Source organism: Lolium rigidum, chromosome 3, assembly GCF_022539505.1.
Source record: "Lolium rigidum isolate FL_2022 chromosome 3, APGP_CSIRO_Lrig_0.1, whole genome shotgun sequence".
NCBI lineage: Eukaryota > Viridiplantae > Streptophyta > Magnoliopsida > Poales > Poaceae > Lolium > Lolium rigidum.
This window is the reverse complement of record NC_061510.1, coordinates 163,541,954-163,566,650: the sequence shown is the minus strand read 5'-3', so window position 1 is coordinate 163,566,650 and position 24,697 is coordinate 163,541,954. Positions and strand designations below refer to the sequence as shown.

At 44.9% G+C, this 24,697-nt stretch overlaps 2 protein-coding genes across 2 annotated transcripts; both read left to right on the top strand.

Annotated features, from left to right (window-relative positions):
* The first annotated feature begins 504 nt into the window (after positions 1-504).
* Positions 505-2,145, top strand: LOC124702628 (3-ketoacyl-CoA synthase 6-like). The gene has a single exon (XM_047234793.1). It carries the CDS (start codon positions 517-519, stop codon positions 1,978-1,980), a length of 1,464 nt encoding a protein of 487 aa, XP_047090749.1. The 5' UTR covers positions 505-516; the 3' UTR covers positions 1,981-2,145.
* A 2,541-nt stretch (positions 2,146-4,686) lies between these two features.
* LOC124702627 (3-ketoacyl-CoA synthase 5-like) lies at positions 4,687-6,822 on the top strand. The gene has a single exon (XM_047234792.1). It carries the CDS (start codon positions 5,074-5,076, stop codon positions 6,544-6,546), a length of 1,473 nt encoding a protein of 490 aa, XP_047090748.1. The 5' UTR covers positions 4,687-5,073; the 3' UTR covers positions 6,547-6,822.
* Positions 6,823-24,697: the final 17,875 nt, after the last annotated feature.

The following is a 24,697-nucleotide window of genomic DNA, read 5'->3' as shown; positions in this document are numbered from 1 at the left end:
GGAAATGGAGGGCGCGGGCGTAGCGTGAAATTTGCAGCCATTGTATATTTGCGCGCGTCCGAACAGATACCGCGCGCTGCAGCCGACGCGTCACATATGGCGTCCCGGATAGTGCACAAAGCCGCGCACCAAATTTTTTGCAGCGCCGCCGCAGATAGCGCACCTGCTGGAGGACCAATTTCGTCTCCACGCGTTGCAATACTAACGGTTTTTATAGCGCGAACGCGGGATAGAGCGGGAGATGCTCTAAGACTTGCTAAATGCTTCCAATACAAGCAGGGCCCAAGGGGTCTTTCTCAAAAACATGACCGAGCAGTACATTGGATAGCAGAAGGGCGAGTTTAATTCGGTCAATATTAGTACAGTACTGTATTATAATTCGGTTTATATGTCAAATGGACTGATTTCACAAAAAAATAATGCACCCAGAAACGGTGTTAAATGGAAAATGCCTATAAATGCTAGTAGCACTAAACGCACCGAAGACACCCACACGGCCACACGTGAGTATACACCATGAGCTCTTCGGTTCAGCCCATGCGCCTCAAGGCCGCATACCAGCGAATCGTGGACAACTTCCAGTCCCTTGTCATCGTCCACCTCGCCGCTGCCTCTCTCGTCGCCCTGGTGCATCTCGGGCCAGAGGAGCTGACCAGCCTGCTCCGTGAGCTTCAGCCCGTGCACCTATTCTTCGCCGGCTTCCTCCCGGCCGCGGCGGTCGTCGTCTACCTAATGCTTCGTCCGTGCGCGGTGTACCTGGTCGACTACGCCTGCTTCCGTACCCCGTACACCAGCCGCGTCCCCTTCGCCACATTTCTCGAGCACAGCAAACAATCTCCGACCCTCAACAGTCGCAGCTTTCGTTTCATTTCACGCCTGCTGGAGCGCTCGGGGCTTGGGGAGGAGACCTGCCTGCCCACAGCGCAGCACTGCATCCCGGCGCACAAGTACTGCACCATTGACGAGGCTCGCGCCGAGTTCGAGCTCGTCGCCTTCTCGGCGATCGACGACCTCCTCGCCAAGACCGGCATCGCACCAGACGCAATCGGTATCCTCGTCGTCAACTGCAGCCTGTTCTGCCCCACGCCATCCTTGGTCGACATGATCATACACAAGTACAACCTGCGCGGCGACATCCGCAGCATGAACCTCTCCGGCATGGGGTGTAGCGCGGGGCTGATATCCGTGGGGCTCGCGAGGAGCCTCCTGCAGGTCGCTCCCCGAGGATCGCACGCGCTGGTCGTCTCCACGGAGACCATCACCCCGAACTACTACGTCGGCAACGAGCGCGCGATGCTCCTGCCCAACTGCCTGTTCCGCGTCGGCGGAGCGGCCGCGCTGCTTTCGACGTCCCCCGTGAACGCCCGGTTCCGCCTCAAACACCTCGTGCGCACGAACACCGGCGCTGGGAACGACAGCGCTTACCGGTGCGTGTTTCAGGAGGAGGACGACGAGGGGAACGTCGGGATCAACCTCAGCAAGGACCTGATGGTCATCGCCGGCAAGTCGCTGGAGGCCAACATCACCAGGATCGGGCCGCTCGTCTTGCCGCTCCGCGAGCAGCTTCTGTTCGCGCTCTCCCTCGTTGCGCGGAAGGTGTTCCGCGCGCGAACCAAGCCTTACATCCCAAACTTTTCCAAGGCGTTCAAGCACTTCTGTATTCACGCCGGTGGCCGGGCGGTAATAGATGAGCTGCAGAAAAGCCTCTCACTCTCCGACGAGCAGGTGGAGGCGTCGCGGATGACGCTGCACCGGTTCGGAAACACGTCCAGTAGCTCGCTGTGGTACGAGCTGGCCTACGTGGAGGCTAAAGGACGGATGCGCAAGGGTGATCGCATTTGGATGATCGGATTCGGCTCAGGGTTCAAGTGCAACAGCGCGGCGTGGGAGTGCATCGAGCCTGCCCCTAATGCCGATGGGCCATGGGCCACGTCCATCAACAGGTATCCAGTGGTCATTCCCGACGTGCTAAAGCACTAGCTGCTTAGCGCATCCACAGTGTTGTCAAATGCTAAATGTGCCACGTAATAAAAAATAGCTATGATACCAAATAGCTAAGTTTACCACAATGTGTAGATTGCCAAAAAAATTAATGTTCTCTCCCATGGCCCACAATAACTTCGTATGTTTGAGATGTTTGCAAAATGATGTCAAATTTTTTTAGTTCTTTAAAATTTAGAGGTTCCAATCTCGTGGCCACCGTTTAGAGGAGTAAAATTATTCTCCTCTATTTTAGTCCGCCGTTTGCTCCTCTAAATTTTTGGGCATCGGCTAGAGATGCTCTAAGCTTAATTGATTGTTTCGCAAAACAAAGATTAATTGATATGTACATACCATAATCATCGGTTTTGCATCTAAAAATGTTAACACACATATTTATGGGCAATATGTATGCATTATTTTATACCAATGCAGCTTTCATTTTCCCTTTAAATGTTTATTCGTAATATTATATATATAATTAATACTTGATGCTTATAATGCCATGCGTTCAGATTTGCCCCGAGCCCCTCAAATCTCAGGCCGGCTCTAACATACATACTCCCTCCTTCCCAAATTAGTATGCATATTAATTTTAATTAAAGTCAAACTTTATAAGCTTTGATCAAATTCATATAAAAGAATATCAATATCTAGAACACTAACCCAATGTTATTAGAACCATCAGGCTGGTCATAGTGGTAAGTATCATGTAGTGGTATCATGCATATGATACTACTACATGATACTATTTTATAGTGGGTAGTATCATGGAGTAGTATCATATTCATGCTATATTTATTATTTTTTAGAATCTCAATGCAAATTTGTGTACAAGATTTGTTTAGCATTAACTTTCTGGTTGTTGGTGCTACGATACAATATCTTCCTATGTTACTCTAATCTCCTCTCTCCTACTTAATTAGCTGCCACATCAGCATTTTTGTGGGACCAATGTGCATGATACTAGCTATGATACTAGCATTATGGCTAGCCTCATTATATATGCTTTCATACTATAGGCATTTGATATTATAAAAATTAATATATTTTCATATATAGTTAGTCAAATTTTATAAAGTTTAACTTTAACTAAAAATAATATGCTTCCTAATTTGGGAAGGAGGGAATATTAGTTTACATAGCACTAGTTGGATCGGCCCTGAGAGGAGCCAGACTGTAAGTTAACATCATGTTAGTCGCCATAGGGTAAGTCGGATTCGGCCAATTTAACGATTACGGAAGCCGATGGTCTTGGCTGAGATCTACTGTGCTAGTGCTCTGACTAGTGTTTTTTGCTAGTGTTAACAACCGTTGTCTAATCGACTTGCTAATTGGACTCATTGATGTGCGAATCAATAAAGAATATTTGGTGTAAAGAAAACATATTAGCACTTACAGAGGTTTTGTCTGGTAAAGGTGTGAGCCTCACCTCACCGGCTGAAGTGATGATGACTCCTTGACGGTCATTCTTGGAAGTCACCATAAACGCCTTCTGATCTTTTTTTCTTTCCTCCTTTGCAACTCTTTGAGCCCCTTTTCCTACTTCTAATGAAGCAAGTCGTCCTCGCCCTGATGTAGGGCCTTGATCACCTCGAAGAATTGGTGTTTCTCATCCGATATTTCAGCTGATTGAGTTACCTTGTGACCGGCCATTGTTGCCCTGATCGGCCATAGATACATTTGTCCCCAGTGGAACCACCAAAAAGTGTGATGCGTTTAGAAAAGCGCTACATGAACTTGTCATTGTGTTCCCGCTGTCTCAAGGGAGATACTCTGCAACTCAACCCGCGGGAGGCCAATTATTAGTGCGATACACAAGACAACTATCCGACTTTAAAAAAAATGAAGCCCTAATTCCCCAAGAGGGACCCGATGAAGGTTTTGGTGACGATGGGCTGAACTTATTCGACTTGACCGCCCTTGGTTCGGCCTTCGTTTCACATACCAAATAAGTGCAAAGTCGTCGAGAAACGGAGACGCGGACAAGGGTATAAAAGGTAAAAGGTAGATGTATTGATGTTTGACGATCGTGTGCTTAATTTCAATCGGCCGTCACCTCTCACATATATATGAGGTGGCTAGACTTCCCGTACAAGCTTGAGTTTGCTCTACATGTTGTAAAGTCAGTATCTAAGCTGGGAATAAAGTTAATACTGAAGTAAATACTCCTTCAAGTTCATCCTTGACAGATACTTCAAGTGTCGTTGCGACTTCTTTTTCAAGTCATCATTTCCCTTTTGTGTTGAAGTCGACTTCACCTTGCCTTTGCTCTATCCGACTTGCTCCGTGGGATTTAAGTTGGCCCGTATTTGGCCTTGCTTTGACGTAGATTCTAGACTCGACTCTTCTGGCCCTTTGCTCCTCTCCACCTAAGTCGGCCAGCCATCCGACACCTTTCTAAGTCTGACCCAAAGCCAGACACGTCTACCTTAACCTTAGTCATATGTAGTTTCTCCTCGCCTTAGCTGGCCATTTACCAAAAATGAGTGCTAATAAAAGTGGTCAGAGTTTAAAATTCGTTGACATAAGGAGTGCTCTCTCCCTCCTCAAATAAGTGTGCTTTTAGTTTTGTCTTCAATCAACCTTTTTAACATGTGAATAACTTATAGAAAAAAAATTAGTAAATTCACAATATCAAATCGGTATATTGTGAAACTAGGGTTCCATACGAAATCCAGTTATATGTCATAAATGTTACAATGTTTTTCAATATAGTTAGTCAAAATTTGAAAGTTTTTTTAACTTAAAGACAAAACTAGTAGCACACTTATTTGAGAACCAGCGAGTGGGCGTTTAACTTCTGCCGTTTTGGTATCAATTTGCGTCAGTTTTTTATTTTCTGACTTGTTAAATGCTATCAATATAAAGCTGGGGCCAAGGGGTCATCGTGGACCCTACAGTGAATTGGATAGCTAGCAATGACCGCGTTTAATTCGGTCAATATTGATTCGGTTAGTACGTCAAGGAGTACAAAATTGACAAAAAAAAACGCACCAAGAATCATTAAATGAAAAATGCCTATAAATGCAAGTACTGGCGCTAAACGCACCCAAGACCCACAGGCTACAGTCCCACACGTGAGTAAACAGCATGAGCTCTTCAGTTCAGCCCATGCGTGTCAAGGCCGCATACCACCGAATCGTGGACAACTTCCAGCCCGTTCTCCTCGTCTCCCTCGCGGCTGCGTCTCTCGTCGCCCTGATGCGGCTGGGGACAGAGGAGCTGACCAGCCTGGTCCGTGAGCTTCAGCCCGTGCACCTATTCTTCACCGGCTTCCTCCCCGCCGCGGCGGTTATCTTGTACCTAATGCGTCGTCCATGCACCGTGTACCTGACCGACTACGCCTGCTTCCACTCCTCCTTCAACCACCCCCTCGCCCGCATCCCCATGGCCTCATTTGTTGAGCACAACAAGAAAACGCCTAGCATGAACGAGCGCAGCGTCCGTTTCATTTCGCGGCTGCTGGAGCGCTCCGGGCTCGGGGAGGAGACCTGCCTGCCGGCAGCGCACAACTTCGTCCCGACGCACGAGTACTGCACCCTCGACAACGCCCGCGCCGAGTTCGAGCTCGTCGTCTTCTCGGCGATCGACGACCTCCTCGCCAAGACCGGCATCGCCCCAGACGCAATCGGCATCCTCGTCGTCAACTGCAGCCTGTTCTGCCCCACGCCATCCTTGGTCGACATGATCATACACAAGTACAACCTGCGCGGCGACATCCGCAGCATGAACCTCTCCGGCATGGGGTGCAGCGCGGGGCTCATCTCCGTGGGGCTCGCGAGGAACCTCCTGCAGGTCGCTCCCCGGGGCTCCCACGCGCTGGTCGTCTCCACGGAGACCATCACCCCGAACTACTACGTCGGCAACGAGCGCGCGATGCTCCTGCCCAACTGCCTGTTCCGCGTCGGCGGAGCGGCGGCGCTGCTGTCGACGTCCCCCGTGAAAGCTCGGTTCCGCCTCAAACACCTCGTGCGCACGCACACCGGCGCCGGGAACGACAGCGCTTACCGGTGCGTGTTTCAGCAGGAGGACGACGAGGGGAACGTCGGGATCAACCTCAGCAAGGACCTGATGGTCATCGCCGGCAAGTCTCTGGAGGCCAACATCACCAGGATCGGGCCGCTCGTCTTGCCGCTTCGCGAGCAGCTTCTTTTCGCGCTCTCCCTCGTTGCGCGGAAGGTGTTCCGTGCCCAAACCAAGCCTTACATCCCAAACTTTTCCAAGGCGTTCAAGCACTTCTGTATTCACGCCGGCGGCCGGGCGGTAATAGATGAGCTGCAGAAAAGCCTCTCCCTCTCCGACGAGCAGGTGGAGGCGTCGCGGATGACGCTGCACCGGTTCGGAAACACGTCGAGTAGCTCGTTGTGGTACGAGCTAGCCTACATGGAGGCTAAAGGACGGATGCGCAAGGGCGATCGTGTTTGGATGATCGGATTCGGCTCAGGGTTCAAGTGCAACAGCGCGGCGTGGGAGTGCATCGAGCCTGCCCCTAACGCCGATGGACCATGGGCCACGTCCATTCACAGGTATCCGGTGGTCATTCCCGACGTGCTAAAGCACTAGCTGCTTATAGTACGTCCTACTCAAAATGCCTCTCCTTGGAATTGTATGTGTATGTCCTTGGAATTGTACGTGCTATATGTTGAGTGTATTCCTACTTGAAATTAGGTCGAACCATGCAGGAGTGCACGACCTGGTTGTTGCTCAGAGTCCTTTCAACGTACTATAGTACTGTATGGATGTCTTTAGTATGCGGGCAGTCATTGAAATAACTGAGCAATGCATGTCCTTGTCATTTATGTATGTACCGCACGCGGACACTACCATTCTTTTTATGGATCGCGATCTCAAAAAAGCTAAGAATCTAAAATTAACTTGTCAGTGTTCGAGCCTTTTTAGGATTCAAAATTTATTTCCATGAGAGTGCATTGTTTAATTTCGGGAGGCCCAATATGAAGCCTCTTAATATGCCAAACTACTTGGTTGTGAGCAAAGTCTATGCTAAAAGGGGTAGACAAATGAAAGGAAAATAGTGAGCTCTTGTTAGAAGATTGGTTTTCATTAATTTGGTACTAACTAACATGATACTTCCCGTTCTAAATTAGTTGCAGCAACAATAACAACAATAACATCAGAGCCGTTTTCCCAAGCAAGTTGGGGTAGGCTAGATATGAAACTCAACATAAATAAAAGGGAGCCAAAACAAGAACGAGATGGAAAAAGAGAGTAAACGAAAGATTTCTGGATAGCTGATCTCCATGCAGTCCTATCAAAAGCCAATAATTTAGATCCATTCCAATCGGAAAGTGTTTTTGGCTCACGAGCTCCAGTGCTCCCGCCATTAAAAAAAAAATAAAAGATATTTTTACAAGTTACTAAAAATCTGAAAATAATTTTGGGATTGTCAATGGTATATCTCACAATCATGCAAAATCTTAAGCCGAAATTCGTTTTATTTTGTGCTAGAAAAAAATGACAAAATATGATATGTTTGGGAGATTTGAAAATAACTACACAGATCTACACTTTTGTCATTTGTGTGTAGATCAGAATATAAAGTATTTGAAGTTGATATTTTACATGTTTGTGGAATACAAGATTGACTATATATGGATTTTTTCTTCCCAAAATGAGCGAACCTACGTGCATATCTAGACCAAATCTGATCAAAGTTGTGACAACAAATTTGGAACAGCGGAGTACTATATATGGTATCTTTCTTCTAGTTGCCTGAAAGAGTTTTGCATAAATTAGATTACTTCCAATGAAGATTCTTTTGACAAGAAGATACCGAGAAGAAGAAAGGCCGACTAGTTAGATGGGATGTGGTTTGCCACCCAATGTATCACGGAGGGCTTGATGTTTATGACCAGGTTAAAAACACACCCCTTCTCGGAAAATGGGTTTTCAAGCTGCTGACCCGGATGGGGTTTGGAAAACTCCGTTGACAAGAAAATATATACATGCGAAGGTGTCACCACTGGTTTATTCGAAACTTGGTGATGAATGATTGTTTTTAGGATCCTACGTCAATTCCACTTCACAGATCGGAGATGTGTTTATTTGGTTGGAAAGGGGCTCATCTCAACGGGTTTGGATCAAAGACGTGATATAGATGAAAAATTTCCCTCAGACTTTACTATCGATGATCACAATATTATACAAGACCGGAAGATGAACTCCTCAGGCATATAGATGCATCCACCAAGGTCGACAGATTGACCTAGATTTTATGGCTATGGAGGCTACATCAGCGACGTGGTGTATATGTTCACCATCTCTTTTGGATGAGTCGTGTTCTCCTATATGTAGGTATCGGTGGTAGGTGTCTCCATGCTACACACTAGATCTTCGGATCATTTCAGGTCATGTTATATTCTGGTCATGGTTCGATGTAAGTATGGTTGAGGGAGTCTTCGTGAAGTCTTTGTGTAGCACGACAGACCTTCGTGTTATGGACGCATTGGGCTGGATGGGGTGCGAGCACGTGTACTGTAGGGAAGCGGGCTAACTCTACTTATATCCGACAAGCCCAAATCAGTACCTTTAATAAGATGGGCAACCTTGCAATAGTAGGAAAACGCATTAGTGGAATTTTACAACAGAGCCATACCAATAGTAATATTGGGTTGCGTTGCAAAACGCTCAACGCCACCAGTATATTGCTACTTGCGGCAGTGTCATTTTCATGAAGAGCCCACTGAATATGTGCAGCCAACCACACTGGCCAGCCCAAAAATATTAGTAGCATCCACCAGTAATACTAGTACTAGCGGCGTTGCAAATTGGGCTACGATCAGGGACGGAGCCAGGAAAATGAGATAAGGGGGGCAACATTATGTAAAATTTCATGGAGGGGGCCATATAGCTAAATTTAGGTGAAATTGCAGGTCAAATCAACATATTAACAAAGAGGTTTTCAGAAAAAAAATTCACCATGAGGGGGGCCATGGCCCCAGCCAGCCCCCTGCTGGCTCCGTCACTGGCTGCGATGCCAATATTTTTTTCGTGGGCTCGCAACCCCTTTACCAGTTATCTAGTTTATTGGGCCATGCTAGTAACCTACGAAGCCCACCCCGCGCGACTCGGCACAATCTATACGCACGACCTTGCACGAATCATACGCCGCGTCGCACTCTCCTCCCATTCACGCTGCCCTTCTGCGGTGACCCAGCATACCACTGCATGTTGTAGTATACAAGTCGTTGATATGATCTTCATGAAGGGACTTCTTCAGAAATATCACATCCCTCAGAGTGGTACACCAGAAACATTGCAGGTCATAACACTCCAGATTATATTACAGACATGGTCTTAACAAGTTGGTATTCTCACAGGTCCGATGAGAACACCTTATGATACTAATATAGAACTCTTACAACTCAACATAAAGTTCAAACTGAGCTCAACAAATTATTTAAGTATGCCACTACACTGATCGGCTCTAAGATAACTATGGTAGAACACTACTCCTCCGCCTCATTGTTGTCAACTCCGTAGACTATTCCATAGTCCACGCCTTCTACTCCTCCGGATAGATCAGGTTCCTCGTACACCAGTTTCTAGTCCCCTTCCGGTGCTCCGTCGTTGACCTCCACTTCATTGTCACATTCTAGCAAGGGTGTCGAAAGAAAGTGAGTACAGAGGTACTAAACAAGTTCAAAAGAGAAAAAGGTGTTTGATGCTCTAGCTACGACCATTGATCAGAAAATCTCAGGTCAATGCATGTTTCAAAAACATTTCTTCAAAAGGTTCATTTTATGTTGAAAACTATGCCCGCCGGTCTTCACAGGTTGACCAGAACTTCACGGAGTTCCTTTCCTGCCGCGTTCGTAGTTCCCTTCCTGGAACTGGGAGTGACAAGCCACAATTTAATACACTCTGCAGAGGTGAGTTACTTTTCCCATAAGAGAACTTATCCTTGTTGCCAACCGGGCGTACTTTCCCGTCCACACATCCTTAGTGTGAGGCCCGGCATAAGAACCAAGCCAATCACTGCCTTCTTCGCGACCCCGCAGACCCACCCTATTGTAAGTCTGTTTTGCTCTTTATCTATAGGTAGACCGACTCAGGAATTTGTTCTCACCTATACCATTAAGGTAGACCGTTCCGAATATTTCTTATGCCCTGTCCTATACACTATAGATAGACCAACCCAGACAACCCTTACAATCCATCATAGACCTTTAATAAGTTTGCCCTCTCCTGTATCTATTGGTACACCGTTCTGGACCAATGTCCTCACCTTTACCAAATAGATAGACCGATATAGGCAACCCTTATCACTAGTCCGTTGGCATGCAAGAGGGAAAAGATACAACTGACTTCCCAGAGCCATTATACATCTCATGGTTAACGCGAAATGTACGGCGCTAGAATCACTAGATGGCATTGGTGATTAGTCCTAAATGATTAGAACCCTTGCAATGGAACCTCCACCATCAACACATATCATGGTTCCATTGCCAACCACATAGTCATATTCATAATTGGAAAAGTAACATTTTATTTTCAATGCAGGAGTGATAAGTATGTAGCTTTGCGAGTAAATTGATAGAACATAATCAAGATGGCATGAGCAAGAGTGAACTTGCCTGGTGCTTGCGAGATAGTGCAGTTTGATGCGTTGGATGGAACCTGGATGATGAGAAAATCCCTACTACAATACTACCTCCGTCATTACAAGATGAAGACGATGCTGATGTGAAGCTTAAGTCCAATGAAGTTAGGATTGGACCCATTACAAGGGCTCGTGCGAAGCTACTTAAATAACATGTGAACTTGTTCCTAAATGATACTTTGATCGATGAGAACGTTATACTGCCTAAGTCCTATTACTTATGTATGATCAGGTATGAAGAGGGAGCAAGCATCGCACGAGGATAAGAGGAGCAGCTGGACGTGAAGCTCGATATGGAGCTGGACATGAAGACATTCCATGGACGCGCGAGGGAGGAGCGGGAGGCATGCGCGAGAGAAGAAGAAGAAGAAGCAGTCCAGCCCGGTGCCAGGCCCGATCTGACCGGCCACCAAGCCGGCCGACCCGGCGCCAAGCCCGATCCAACCGGCCCCCACGACGGATGAGCCCGGTTTCAACTGGAACCTACACTAGTGCCAGCCGGGGGATGTTCTGATTGTCACCGCGGTGCCCCGGTCAGCACTCGGCGCCAGGCCCGGTTTCAACCGGCCTGACCCGGTCCCAAGCCCGGTCGACCGGCTCCTGAGCCGGCGTGTTCGAGTCTTTCTTGACCAGATCCCGATCTGGGTCGGTTTTCTATGTGTTTTCTCGAACTGTGGTCGTCCTGAACCCCAAGATAAGTGCCCAGGAAAACCCCATAATAGCTTTAGACCACGTTTAAGATAAACCCTAGTTCATAGTTGATTTCTTTGCAACTCTATCGAATTCATACACCATATTGCATCGATTTGGTGTTTGTTACTGAAAGTCTTGTGTGATCTGTTGTTCCATTGGGAATTAGAGGATTGCAATCTACCACTTCGTGGTCGGGGGCTACATGCGCAAGTGTGTGTAGTTGCGAATATCTTGCAGGGTTGAGAGCTGTTGCATTGGCGACAGGGATTGATCGAGAGACTTCGTCGGCGTCATACAAGTTATCTCGACCTCCTCATCGTGTTATCTCCGCTGTGTTCATCGTGTGTTCATCACCACCACCATTTCTTACTGAGAAGATCGGGCCACCCCTTATCATCTTGGTATCAGATTTCAGTGTTTCCTCGGTGAGTCATCCACAATCCATCCCATAGTTGAGTTGTGAGTGTTTTCCTATCCAGAAAAAGCCATAAAAGCTAGGGTTAGGGTTTGCCATAGCCTTAGATTGCACTAATTTCGAGTTTTAGTTGATTTTCGTAGTTGTTTTTGCGTATCTTTTTCTTCCATCTAGTATTGTTATGGTTTGTGTTTCCGCTATCATCTAGTTTTCAATTTTGTTTCTCCGAGTCCACATAGCGTACAGTGTGCTTGTTCCCAACCATAGAGACAGCCTTTCGATATACGTGACTAGGAACTTTCCCAAAAGAGACTAGTTTTACCGCTCGACCGGCTGCTCGTTAGGTTATCGGTGCTTTGCAATTTCTGTTGGCCGTGTTACAAGGAGAAGCGTCGTAAAATAAAATAAAATTATTGTAGCTACAGTAACCGTGAGAAATAGAGAAAAAGAAAAAGTGATTCAAAAAAGAGCGAAAAACAAAAGTGAAGTGCTAGTAAGATCAAGTGAAGGTCTAGTTTACTTTTCTGCACCTGTAGTTGAGCAATCTTATGCCTGTTCCGTTGAGCTTTGCTACCGTCTCTCGAGTGCATTGCAACCTTTTCATCCATATAGTTGCATTGCCACATTTATCGTCTTGTGTGAGTATCATTGGTTGCCTACGGTCAGCGCTAGAGCTTGTTATTGGTGCAAATAGGTAGCCTACCTACAGCCCCACATATCATGCTTTGTCGTGTGATTATTCTTATAACCTTGATATTCGCTTTGCTGCATCCGTTCACTAGTTGTCCCTACAAGTGGTAAGCAATACTAATTCACTTTGGAGCGGTAAGACTACCTTTTCTTATTAATTTTGAGTGAGTTGTGAGAGTACCACCATATATATTGTTTTAGTGCACTAATTTACTAACCATTCTTCTAGAGATGAAAAAATTGTTAACCAGAAAAACAAGGATGCTGCTAATGTGATGACATGGAGGGAGTATGAAGCTCTTCGTAATGAGATGTGACGTGAATTCCGCGTTCAGGACGAAGAACTAAAGGGGACCGTTGATGAGGTCGCCAAGAGGCTGGATACTACTAATGATGCCGTCAATGCTATGCAAGATCAAATGACGGATATTCAGCGCAATATTCAATCTTTGACACTAGCTATTGAGAATTTGACCCAACAACAACAATATCATGAGGATGAAGATGCTGAGATTCAAGATGAAGCGCGTGGTGTTGGTCGTGGTGTTGGACGTGGTAACCGTGGTTTTGTTGAACTCGTAGCTCGTCGTGTTCCTCCACAACCGCAAGACGATGGTTTGGGTAAGCCAAAGTTCTCAATACCCAAATTTGAAGGAGGTGCTGATGTTGAAGAATACCCTCCCTTGGGAGCTGAAAATTGAGAAGTTATGGCGCCTACATGACTATACCGAAGATATGAAGGTTAAGCTTTCTTCCTCGGAATTTGATGGTTATGCATTGCGTTGGTGGGATGGAGTTACACGTGCTCGTCAGGAAGATAATGAGTTGCCAGTTCTTACATGGCGCGAGAAGAAGGCCATCATGCAATCTCGTTTTGTTCCCACTACTTATTTGCGATCTATATATGATAGTTTGACCCTCTTGAGACAAGGTGTTATGACAGTTGATGCTTATTACATGGAGATGGAGATGCTTATGCAGCGTGGCCGTGTCCGTGAGTCACTTGAGATGACGATGCAACGCTTTCTCTATGGTTTGACATATAAGGTTAAATGCATTGTTCGTTATCAAAGTTACACTACAATGAATCAGTTGTACATCATGCAAGAGAAGCTGAAGCACAGTTGGATGATGAGGGCAAGTCAAAGGACGTGCTACCGAAGTTAGGCGCTGCACGCCTAGGGGCCCCCATCTACGGCGCCGGCACCATCTTTGCGCCCTGCGTCTTTTCCTACTTCATCTAGCAAGCCGGTATCCAATGTGTCCAACACAAAGAAGCCCGAACCTGCTGCAAGTACAAGTGGTTCTAGCATGTCTACGACGCGCAATCGCGATATGAATTGTCATACATGTGGAGGAAAGGGTCACTTCTAGAGAGATTGTCCTAATAGAAAGGTGATGATCATTAATGACCATGATGAGTATGAGACTGGAGATGATGCTAATCCATATGCTCCAAAATATGATGATTATGACAGTGATGGTGTAGATGCTTTTTCGTCTGAAGCTCGCAGTATTGTTGTGTCACAGCGTGCTCTTAATGTGCAGCCGAGTGCATCTACTCAACACCGCAATTTGTTCCAAACAAAGGCAGTAGTTGGTCGTGATAAAGCTTGCAAAGTTATTATTGATGGCGGGAGTTATCACAATCTAGTAAGCAAGGAGTTGTGTGCCAAGGCCGAAATTGAAGTATCTACCGTACCCGCATCCATACTATATTCTGTGGTTGAGAGATAATGGTGAGATGAAGGTAAACCACATGGTGCGTGTTGATTTTGAGATTGGACCGTATAAGGATTCCATTGATTTTGATGTGGTTCCTATGACGGTGTGTCACCTACTATTGGGTCGGCCATGGCTCTATGACCGTTCTGTGCAACACAATGGCCGTGCCAATACATATCACTTGGAGTTCAAGGGCAGGAAAATCAACTTGCAGCCTATGTCACCACAACAAATTGTCAATGAATCTCGTCAAAAAGTTGAAGTAAACTTGGAGGATGCACCTTTAGATAGGCGAGAGAATTGTAATGCCGTGAGTGATATAACGAAAAGTGAGAGAGTGAATTCCTTAGTCTTATTAGCCACAAAAGAGGACATGAGAGAATTTAGTGAGGATCCTACAACCATGCCTCTTGTGCTTATGTACAAGGGTGAGGTGTTGGTTTCTAACGATATGACCCCTATTTCTTTTGGTGTTTCTAGTGTTTTGTCGGAATTCAGCGACGTGTTTCCGGAGGAGGTGCCCGCAGGATTGCCACCATTGCATGGTATTGAGCATCAAATAGACTTGATCCTCGGCGCCTCGCTGCCCAATAGGGCACCATATAGGATGAACCCCTAAGAGACGAAGGAGATACAGAAGCAAGTACAAGCGCTACTCGACAAAGGTTATATCCGCATAAGCCTTAGTCCTTGTGATGTTCCTGTTATTCTAGTTCCTAAGAAAGATGGTACATGGCGCATGTGTGTAGATTGTAGAGCGATAAACAACATTACTATTCGATATCGTCATCCTATTCCCCGCTTACAGGATATGCTAGATGAATTGAGTGGTGCTGCTGTTTTCTCTAAAATTGATTTGCGTAGTGGTTATCATCAAATTAGGATGAAAGAGGGGGATGAGTGGAAAACAACCTTTAAAACAAAATTTGGTTTATATGAGTGGTTAGTAATGCCTTTTGGTTTGACTAATGCACCTAGCACTTTATTGAGACTGATGAACCATGTTTTGCGTGATTTTATTGGCAAGTTTGCGGTTGTGTACTTTGATGACATATTAATCTACAGCCGCAATGAATCTGATCATACTATACATATTCGACATGTTTTGCAAGTGTTGCGTGATAGTGAACTCTATGGTAATCTTGAGAAGTGCACATTTTGCAAAGATAAGGTCATATTTCTGAGTTATGTTGTCTTTGCGCATGGAGTAGAAGTAGATGTGTCTAAAATTGAAGCAATTCAAAATTGACCTACTCCCATGAATGTGAGTCAAGTACGAAGTTTTCATGGTCTTGCTAGGTTTTATAGAAGATTTATGCCCAATTTTAGTACTATTGCTGCACCTTTGAATGAATTGACTAAAGAGGGTGTTGCATTTGAGTGGGGCGCAGCCCAAGATCATGCTTTTGATGAACTGAAACGATTGTTAACTTCTGCACTGTTGCTTGCACTTCCTAATTTCAATAAAGCAATTTGAGATTGAATGTGATGCTAGTGGTATTGGAATTGGTGGTGTGTTGATGCAAGAGGGTCGCCCAATTGCATATTTTTCTGAGAAACTTTCTGGTGCTAAGTTGAACTATCCTATCTATGATAAAGAATTGTATACTTTAATTAGCGTTCTTGAGGTTTGGCAACATTATTTGTGGCCAAACGAATTTATCATACATTCTGATCATGAAGCTTTAAAATATCCGAAAGCCCAATCTACATTGCATAGGCGTCCTGCTAAGTGGGTTGAGTTCATTGAGTCTTTTCCATACATTATTAAGCATAAGAAGGGAAAAGATAATATTGTTGCTGATGCTCTATCTAGGAAGAATATGCTATTAACTCAACTTGATGTTAAAATTCCTGGATTAGAAGTACTATGTGATTTGTATGCTACTGATCATGATTTTACTGAACCATATCGCTTGTGTGATATTGGTAAAGCATGGGAGAAATATCACATACATGATGGGTTCTTGTTTAGAGCTAATAAACTATGTGTTCCAGAATCGTCTGCGCGTTTGCTCTTATTGCAGGAATCACATGCTGGAGGTTTGATGGGTCACTTTGGGTGTGAAAGACGCTACTCATGCTCGCTGATCTCTTTTATTGGCCAAAGATGAGGCGGGATGTGGACAGGTATGTGAAGAGATGTATTACTTGCAACAAGTCCAAGTCCAAGCTGAAGCCTCACGGTTTGTATACTCCTTTACCGGCACCTACTACACCATGGGAAGACATTAGTATGGATTTTGTGTTGGGTTTGCCGCGTACTAAAATAGGCCATGATTCTATATTTGTGGTAGTGGATAGATTCTCTAAAATGTCACACTTTATTGCCTGCCACAAGAGCGACGATGCGTCGCATATTGCTAACCTGTTTTTCAGGGAGATTGTACGTCTACATGGAGTCCCGAAGACTATTGTTTCTGATCGTGACGTGAAGTTTATGAGCTACTTCTGGAAGACACTTTGGGGAAAGCTGGGGACAAAGCTACTTTTCAGTACTACTTGTCATCCCCAAACTGATGGTCGAACTGAGGTGGTGAATAGAACATTGTCACAACTGTTGAGATCCATGATCAAGAAGAACTTGAAGGAGTGGGAAGATTGTTTGCCACATGTGGAGTTTGCTTACAACAAGGAGGTACATTCTACCACAGAGCTATGTCCCTTTGAGGTGGTGTATGGTTTCAAACCCATTACTCCACTTGATTTGTTGCCTCTACCCATACATGAGAGAGTCAATATGGAGGCATCAAAGAGGGCAGATTTTGTGCGAAAGATTCATGTGAAGACTAAGGAGTTGATAGAGAAGAAAGGCAAGAACAATGCTGCAAGGGTGAACAAGAAGCGTAAGGAGATGTTGTTCAAGCCTGGTGATATGGTCTGGGTACATTTTCGCAAGGATAGGTTCCCGAAGCTACAAAACTCCAAGTTGCTTCCTCGTGGTGCTGGTCCTCACAAAGTTCTTGCAAAGATCAATGATAATGCATGCTCAATAGATCTTCCAACTGATGAGTTTGGTATAAGCAATTCTTTCAATGTGGCTGATTTGACACCATATGATGGAGAAGACCTTGGAGCGTCGAGGTCGACGCCTTTTGAAGGGGGGGGGGGATGATGAGGACATCCCTACTACACTACTACCTCCGTCATTACAAGATGAAGACGATCCTGCTGTGAAGCTCAAGTCCAATGAAGTCAGGATTGGACCGATTACAAGGGCTCATGTGAAGCTACTCAAACAACAGGTGAACTTGTTCCTCAATGATACTTTGATCGATGAGAACTTTATACTGCCTAAGTCCTATTACTTATGTATGATCAGGTATGAAGAGGGAGCAAGCATCGCACGAGAAGAGGAGCAGCTGGACGTGAAGCTGGACATGGAGCTGGACATGAAGACATTCCATGGACGCGCGAGGGAGGAGTGGGAGGCATGCACGGGGGAAGAAGAAGAAGCAGTCCAGCCCAGTGCCAGGCCCGGTCTCACCGGCCGCCACGCCGGCCGACCCAGCGCCAAGCCCGGTCCAACCGGCCCCCACGCCGGATGAGCCCGGTTTCAACCGGAACCTGCACCGGTGCCAGCCGGGGGATGTTCTGATTGTCACCGCGGCGCCCCGGTCACCACCCGGCGCCAGACCCAGTTTCAACTGGCCTGACCCGGTCCTAGGCCCGGTCGATCGGCTCCTGAGCCGGCCGTGTTCGAGTCTGTCTCGACCAGATCCCGATCTGGGTCGGTTTTCTATGTGTTTTCTCGACCTGTGGTCGTCCTGAACCCCTATATAAGTGCCCAGGACGCCCCCATAATAGCTTTAGACCATGTTTAAGATAAACCCTAGTTCATAGTTGATTGCTTTGCAACTCTATCGAATGCATACACCATATTGCATCAATTTGGTGTTTGTTACTGAAAGTCTTGTGTGATCTGCTGTTCCATTGGGAATTAGAAGATTGCAATCTACCGCTTCGTGGTCGGTGGCTACGTGCGCAAGTGTGTGGAGTTGCGAATATCTTGCAGGGTTGAGAGCTGTTGCATTGGCGACATGGATTGATCGAGAGACTTTGTCGGCGTCATACAAGTTATCTCCACCTCCTCATCGTGTTATCTCCGATGTGTTCATCACCACCACCATTTCTTACTGAGAAGATCGGGCCACCCCTTATCATCTTGGTATCAGATTTCGGTGTTTCCTCGGTGAGCCATCCACAATCCACCCCATAGTTGAGTTGTGAGTGTTTTCCTATCCAGAAAAGCCACAAAAAGTTAGGGTTAGGGTTTGTCATAGCCTTAGATTGCACTAATTCCGAGTTTTAGTTTCTTTTCGTAGTTGTTTTTGCGTATATTTTTCTTCCATCTAGTATTGTTAGGGTTTGTGTTTCCGCTATCATCTAGTTTTCAGTTTTGTTTCTCCGAGTCCACATAGCGTACAGTGTGCTTGTTCCCAACCATAGACACAGCCTTTCGATATACGTGACTAGGAACTTTCCCAAAAGAGACTAGTTTTACCGCTCGACAAGCTGCTCGTTAGGTTATCGGTGCTTTGCAATTTCTGTTTGTTGTGTTACAAGGAGAAGGGTCGTAAAATCATAATTTTTTTTACTGTAGCTACAGTAACCGGGAGAAATAGATAAAAAGAAAAAGTGATTCAAAAAAAAGAGTGAAAAACAAAAGTGAAGTGCTAGTAAGATCAAGTGAAGGTCTAGTTTACTTTTCTGCACCTGCATCAATTTGGTGTTTGTTACTGAAAGTCTTGTGTGATATCCTGTTCCATTGGAAATTAGAAGATTGCAATCTACCGCTTCGTGGTCGGTGGCTACGTGCGCAAGTTTGTGGAGTTGCGAATATCTTGCAGGGGTGCGAGCTGTTGCATTTGCGACAGGGATTGATCGAGAGACTTCGTCGGCGTCATACAAGTTATCTCCACCTCCTCATTGTGTTATCTCCGATGTGTTCATCGTGTGTTCATCACCACCACCGTTGCTTACTGAAAAGAATGGGCCACCCCTTATCACTGGACCTCGGGTTTTGTAAAGAAGTATCATTGTCCGGTAAGGACAATGTTATGAAATCCAAATGATGCATGCATGGTTCATTATTTTATGTTGAATCCATTTCCCCGAAGTTCTTATTAAAACTTGAATGAATTAGGTTTAGTTTTAATATTTATGCCTTAGGCAGTAATTTATAATCCTTTTATATGATTTTCTGATAAAAGAAAAGGTTTGGGTTAATAGAATATTCCTTTGGAAAATATTAACCTTAAATAGAAAGGTTAATAAATAAAAATACTTCTCTTTTTGGAATTATAGAATTTTGGAAATTTTAGAGTGATTTGGAATTTTCCTTGATTTTATATAATTAAGGAAATTGCAAAAATTTGAATTTTCCATTAAGGATTAATATCCAAAATTATTAAATTTGAATTCCCATTAATTATTTCTTTTTATATATTATTTTGGTTAAGGAAAATTTTCTATGAATTATTCATATTTTTCTTGAATTTTTGGAGTTATTCTGGATTTATTTGCAATTTTCATAATATAGGATTTGAATTCAAATTTGAATTAAATTAAAACCCTAAGTCAAATGACTAAAGTACCCCTGAGGGTCCCATTGGCCAGTCCACCTGGTCGAATCGGACCAATTCGGTCCGAGAAGACCGTGTCGGCCCACTCCACTCCTTCTCTCTCTCTCGCGTCTAACCTAACCCTAACCGCTCAAGCGACTGCGTGGCGATGGTATCGCCACCATGGCCGCCGCCACGCTCCGGCCAGCTCCGGCCGTCCCTAGCCTCGCCACCGGCATTGCTCGAACCGCCGTGTGACGATCTGTCGATATGTCCGCACGATTTCGTCGATTCCTCCCTCCTCCTCCAGATCGCCACCCTGCCAGATCTGGAGGCAAATTGTCTCCGGCGATTGGGGGTCTCCGGTGAGCTGGGGTCCTCGTCGTTGACGCTAGCGGGCTCCTGGGACTGACCTGGCGCGGGTGATGCTTCAGCATCGCCTGTGCCGTCGCCCCCAGGTGCTCTGCTGTTCGTGGAGTTCGTCGGTGTAACGCTGGCGTCCTCCCTGGACTTGCAGCTGCTACGGCCGCACGGGCACTGCCTCGCCATCCGTAGCTTCTGCTTCCAGGCGCAGGTAAGCCTCCATGTCCTCCTCTCTCTCAACTCCTTGACTGTGCACCTCCAAGCCCATGTTCTTCTTCTTCCTCTTTTCTCCAAGCTTCCTGATGATCCTAGGATCATGCAGGACATTGCTATTGTCGCCCTTGCCTCCTATTCTTCCTTTCTGCAACCTCTGGCCAGCCAAACCATCACTGGTCACTGGCCAGGTGTATGCTGCTGCTGTTCATGGCCATGGTTGCTCTTCTCCATGGCCATGGTTGCTCTTCTCCATGGCTTCTGCCATGCTATGCTTTGCTATGCCATGCCTAATGTGCTGCCTAGGTTTACTAGTGTCATATTCTTGCTTGTCTAGGTCTACTGTAATTCAATTGTTTGTTGTGATGCTTGTTGTCATGGTTGGCTATTACCCTGACACTTGTGATGCTTGTGATGTGCTCCTGTGTCTTGTACATGATCCAATTGATCCATTGGATCAAAAAATACTAGTGCTAAACAGAAGGGAGGTTTGGGAATTCTGGATTTTAAGAAGCAGAATGAGGCTCTGTTAATGAAACATCTACACAAGTTATATAATAAAGAAGATTTACCATGGGTGAAATTAGTATGGAGTTATTATCCGAATGGGGTTCCTCAAGCTACAACTCTGTGTGGGTCTTTTTGGTGGAGGGACATTATGAAGCTAGTGGATAAATACAAAGCAGTTTGTACTGCAACAGCTGTGGCAGGTGATTCTATTCTTTTTTGGAATGATAAATGGAATGGAATTCTATTCTTAGAGAAGTACCCAAGATTGCACTCCTTTGCTTTGGATACTCTGCTTTCTATCAAAGAAGTAATTTAATGTCAAGATAGATCATCTCTATTCAATCTACCTCTATCACAGCAAGCTTATGAGGAATTCAATAACATGCAACTTTTCCTTGACACCATTAATCTGAACAGCTCTGGTACTGATGTTTGGGTAACAATTTGGAAGCAGGGTATTTTCTCAGCTCAACTTTTTTATAATCACTGCTTTTCACATCTGCCAAATAGTAAACTGCATTCTTGGATCTGGAAATGTAAAGTGGTCTTGAGAATCAAGGTTTTTGCATGGCTCTTGGTCAGTGATAGGTTGAATACTAGAGATATGTTGCGCAGAAGAAACTGGAATGTCACTTCGGATTTTACTTGTGTGTTATGCCCCACTCATGCTACTGAAGATTGGATACATCTTTTCTTTGATTGCAACTTCAGCAAGAGGATATGGAATTATTTACAAATTGAGTGGACACAGCATGACACAATTGAGGAGATGTTTATTGCAGCCAGGAAGGTGTTCTCCAAGCCTTTTTTCACAGAAGTTATCATTTTAGCCTGCTGGCACATTTGGAAACAGAAAAATGGAGCAATTTTTGAGAATATCAGACCCTCCTTTGCTTCCTGGAAGAGACAGTTTGTGCATGAAGCCTCTTTGCATGTGCATAGAGTGAAAGACAAGCATACTGACCTGTTTAAATCATGGATTGACAATCTCTTGTCATTTTTTTTCTTTCTTCTTTGTAAATAACCTTTTTGTACACTTGGTTGAGGTTTAATAAAATGCTGTGGGGGTTTTGCCCCACAGTTTCATGGTCAAAAAAATACTAGTGCTAGGCTCTCTGTCTTCTTGGTTGATGCTCTAGCCATTGGCTACGCACTCTAGGCTCTGCTAGTTGCCAATTGGTTATCTTGTGATGCTTATTGATGATTATCTCTCACTCTGAATGGCATGTGATGCTACTGGTGATTTATCAGTGGCTTCTGTGCATGCTTAGTGAATGATTAAGTTACTTAAGCTTGCAGTAATACTTGGTTAATTAGTTTTGATAGCCAGATAGGCATTACTGAAGCAGTTGCTTCAGTAATCCTTCTGCGCATGTCTTGATGTTGCCATGTATTGGTTTATGTCAGTTATTCTTTGATGAACCATTTGTTGGTTATGATTCAACTGTATAAACTGTTGCTTAAATGAATTCCAGCATGATTTGGAATAAATAATCTTGTTTGGACCAACATGGTGATGAAGACACTAGCCTGTGTGGCTTAGTTTGCTTGTTAAGCTAGTATGTGACCTCAGTAGCTTGCTACTGCATCTGGTTGCATCCTATTTGGCTATTTGATGGGTTTTATAAAAATATAACAAACTCCACAGTTGGGAATCATCTAGATGAATGCCATGTGGTTGCTTTTGATGAAAAATGGGTTAATCTGATGGTTTAACACACCATATGGTGCTAGGTTAGTTAGTTGGCTACTGTTCTAGGGTTTTAGTGACTTGGATAGCTAGTACTTAAGCATATCCAACGACTATCTTCTCTAGTTCTTGGTCTGGCCTCTTCTGCCTGGCATCACTTGGTAAATACCAAGTCATGATATACCCATTGGAGCATCTGCTCCACACCAAGTGTGTATGAGCATGCTTATGATGGATTGGATCATGAGATCCATCCAGGTATGATGTATACCTTGCTCCAGCTCCTAGAAAGTTGTTTTGTGTTGATGTAGTGCTTCTGGATGGTTGTTGTGATCACAGCCCTTCACCTCCTAGCTCCTGGTTGATCTACTCCTTAGGTCACCATGATCTATGCATGGTTGATTGGTTTTGGTGGTTGGTTTCTCTGGTTAAATGTATGAAAATACCTTGCTAATGGTTCTATGGTTGTTCTTGCTGTTCTTCCTTGATGAACTGATGGTTCATCCCCATCTCCAAGAAATGTGCTATTTATAGCACCATATGCTGGGCTCCTTGGTCGACGGCTCATGTATGTGTGTGTGTTGTGTTGTCTTGTGCTCCACTCCTTGCTCCTGCTGGTGAACTGCTGCTATGTTCCCCCTTGTCTTTGGTTGGGACTTGCACCCTGCCTGCCAAGCTTATCAGCTCCATTTCCATTTCTTTTGATTGCCAAGTGTCAATGACACTTGGTACTGGACAGATTCTTCTATTTGCTTATGTTTTGCAGGTTTCCAAGATAAATCAAGAATTTGGAGAGTGACAAGATGATGATTGATGAAGACTTTAGTTTAGGATAAATTCAATTGATGTAATCTTTATTTTTCTGTATTTTATTATTCATTCATTCTTGTATAATGGATAATGTAATGACAATGTAATATGTGTGCATGATCCATAAAGCTCAAGTTTTGTTTTATGAGCTCTTTGTAATTTTTTATTATTCACTTGTGAATTATTTATATAAATTTTGATATACTTTTGAATAATTTTGTATATGTGTGATGTGTGCATGAATTATGAATTCATAATTCATTTATATATTGTTTATCTTATACTTCATTTGTTTTATGAATTCCATTTGAAATGCAATTCAAATATTCTCCCAAGAATTTAAGTTTCAAAAGAGGTCATGTCGAAATTCATCACACTCCCCTTGCTCTAACCCTAATAGCAACGAGAGAGAAACCTCGATCATGTTAGATTTTATACAATAAAGCGTGAAAATTTCCCCCATTTTGCGATGAAATGCACATCCCATTTCTAATTCTACCCTTCGTTAGTCCTATGTTCTGGGATATTACACCTTCTATGCCCGTCACCGCCCTTCTCCATGTTGCCGCCACCACTACAAAAAGGTTGTTTGATGTGGGCATTACCCTTCGGGTAACCAACATTAGACTACCTCTTCCGGTCCAACTAGGGACCCATGAAGATTGCCCAACAACCAAGGTGGGCCTATACGTTGGTTTCAGCGAAGGAGACCTACCCGAAGAAGGATTCTTGACGAACAAGGCAAGAAGGCGCTATACAAGGAAAGATTAGAATAGATTTCTTTGTAACCTAGTCGAGTCCGGACATAACTCTTGTGAAAAAGTTAAAAAAAGAACTCCCGGGACATGGCCTGCTATATAATGGCCAGGAGAGGGTCTGCCGAGACAGAACATCAATACGTAGATTCACCGCAAGTTAGAGCTAGAATCCTAGAATCGTAGCCTCTCGACGAGACAACCACCACAGCCTATCGGCTACCCCATTGTAACCCGATATATTCGATAATCAAGATCAGACAAGCATGAAGTAAGGGTTTTACCTCATCGAGGGCCCCAAACCTGGGTAAATCTCTCTCCCCGTTTGTTTGGTATCCGATGTCTCGTGCTAGCCTGCAGGATTCCGTCAACCCTAAGCCCCTCATGGTGGCATTGCCGAGGAGCACCCTCGTCGATTGGCGCCGTCTGTGGGAACCCTATCGGCACAAGGCACATCATCGGCTGCTTCGATCATGTCGACCACGACTCCACCAGCATCGCCGACACCGCCGACAGCTCCTTCATTGCCAAGCTCAGTAAACTCGATTCGTTTCGGGTCCTTCGAGTTTACTCTGCACACCGACTCGTCTCGTTCGGTCTTCTCGGGTCTACGCGGCGGATTGGATTTGACGTTTGGGAGCGTCCACTATTGTGTCGATGTTGATG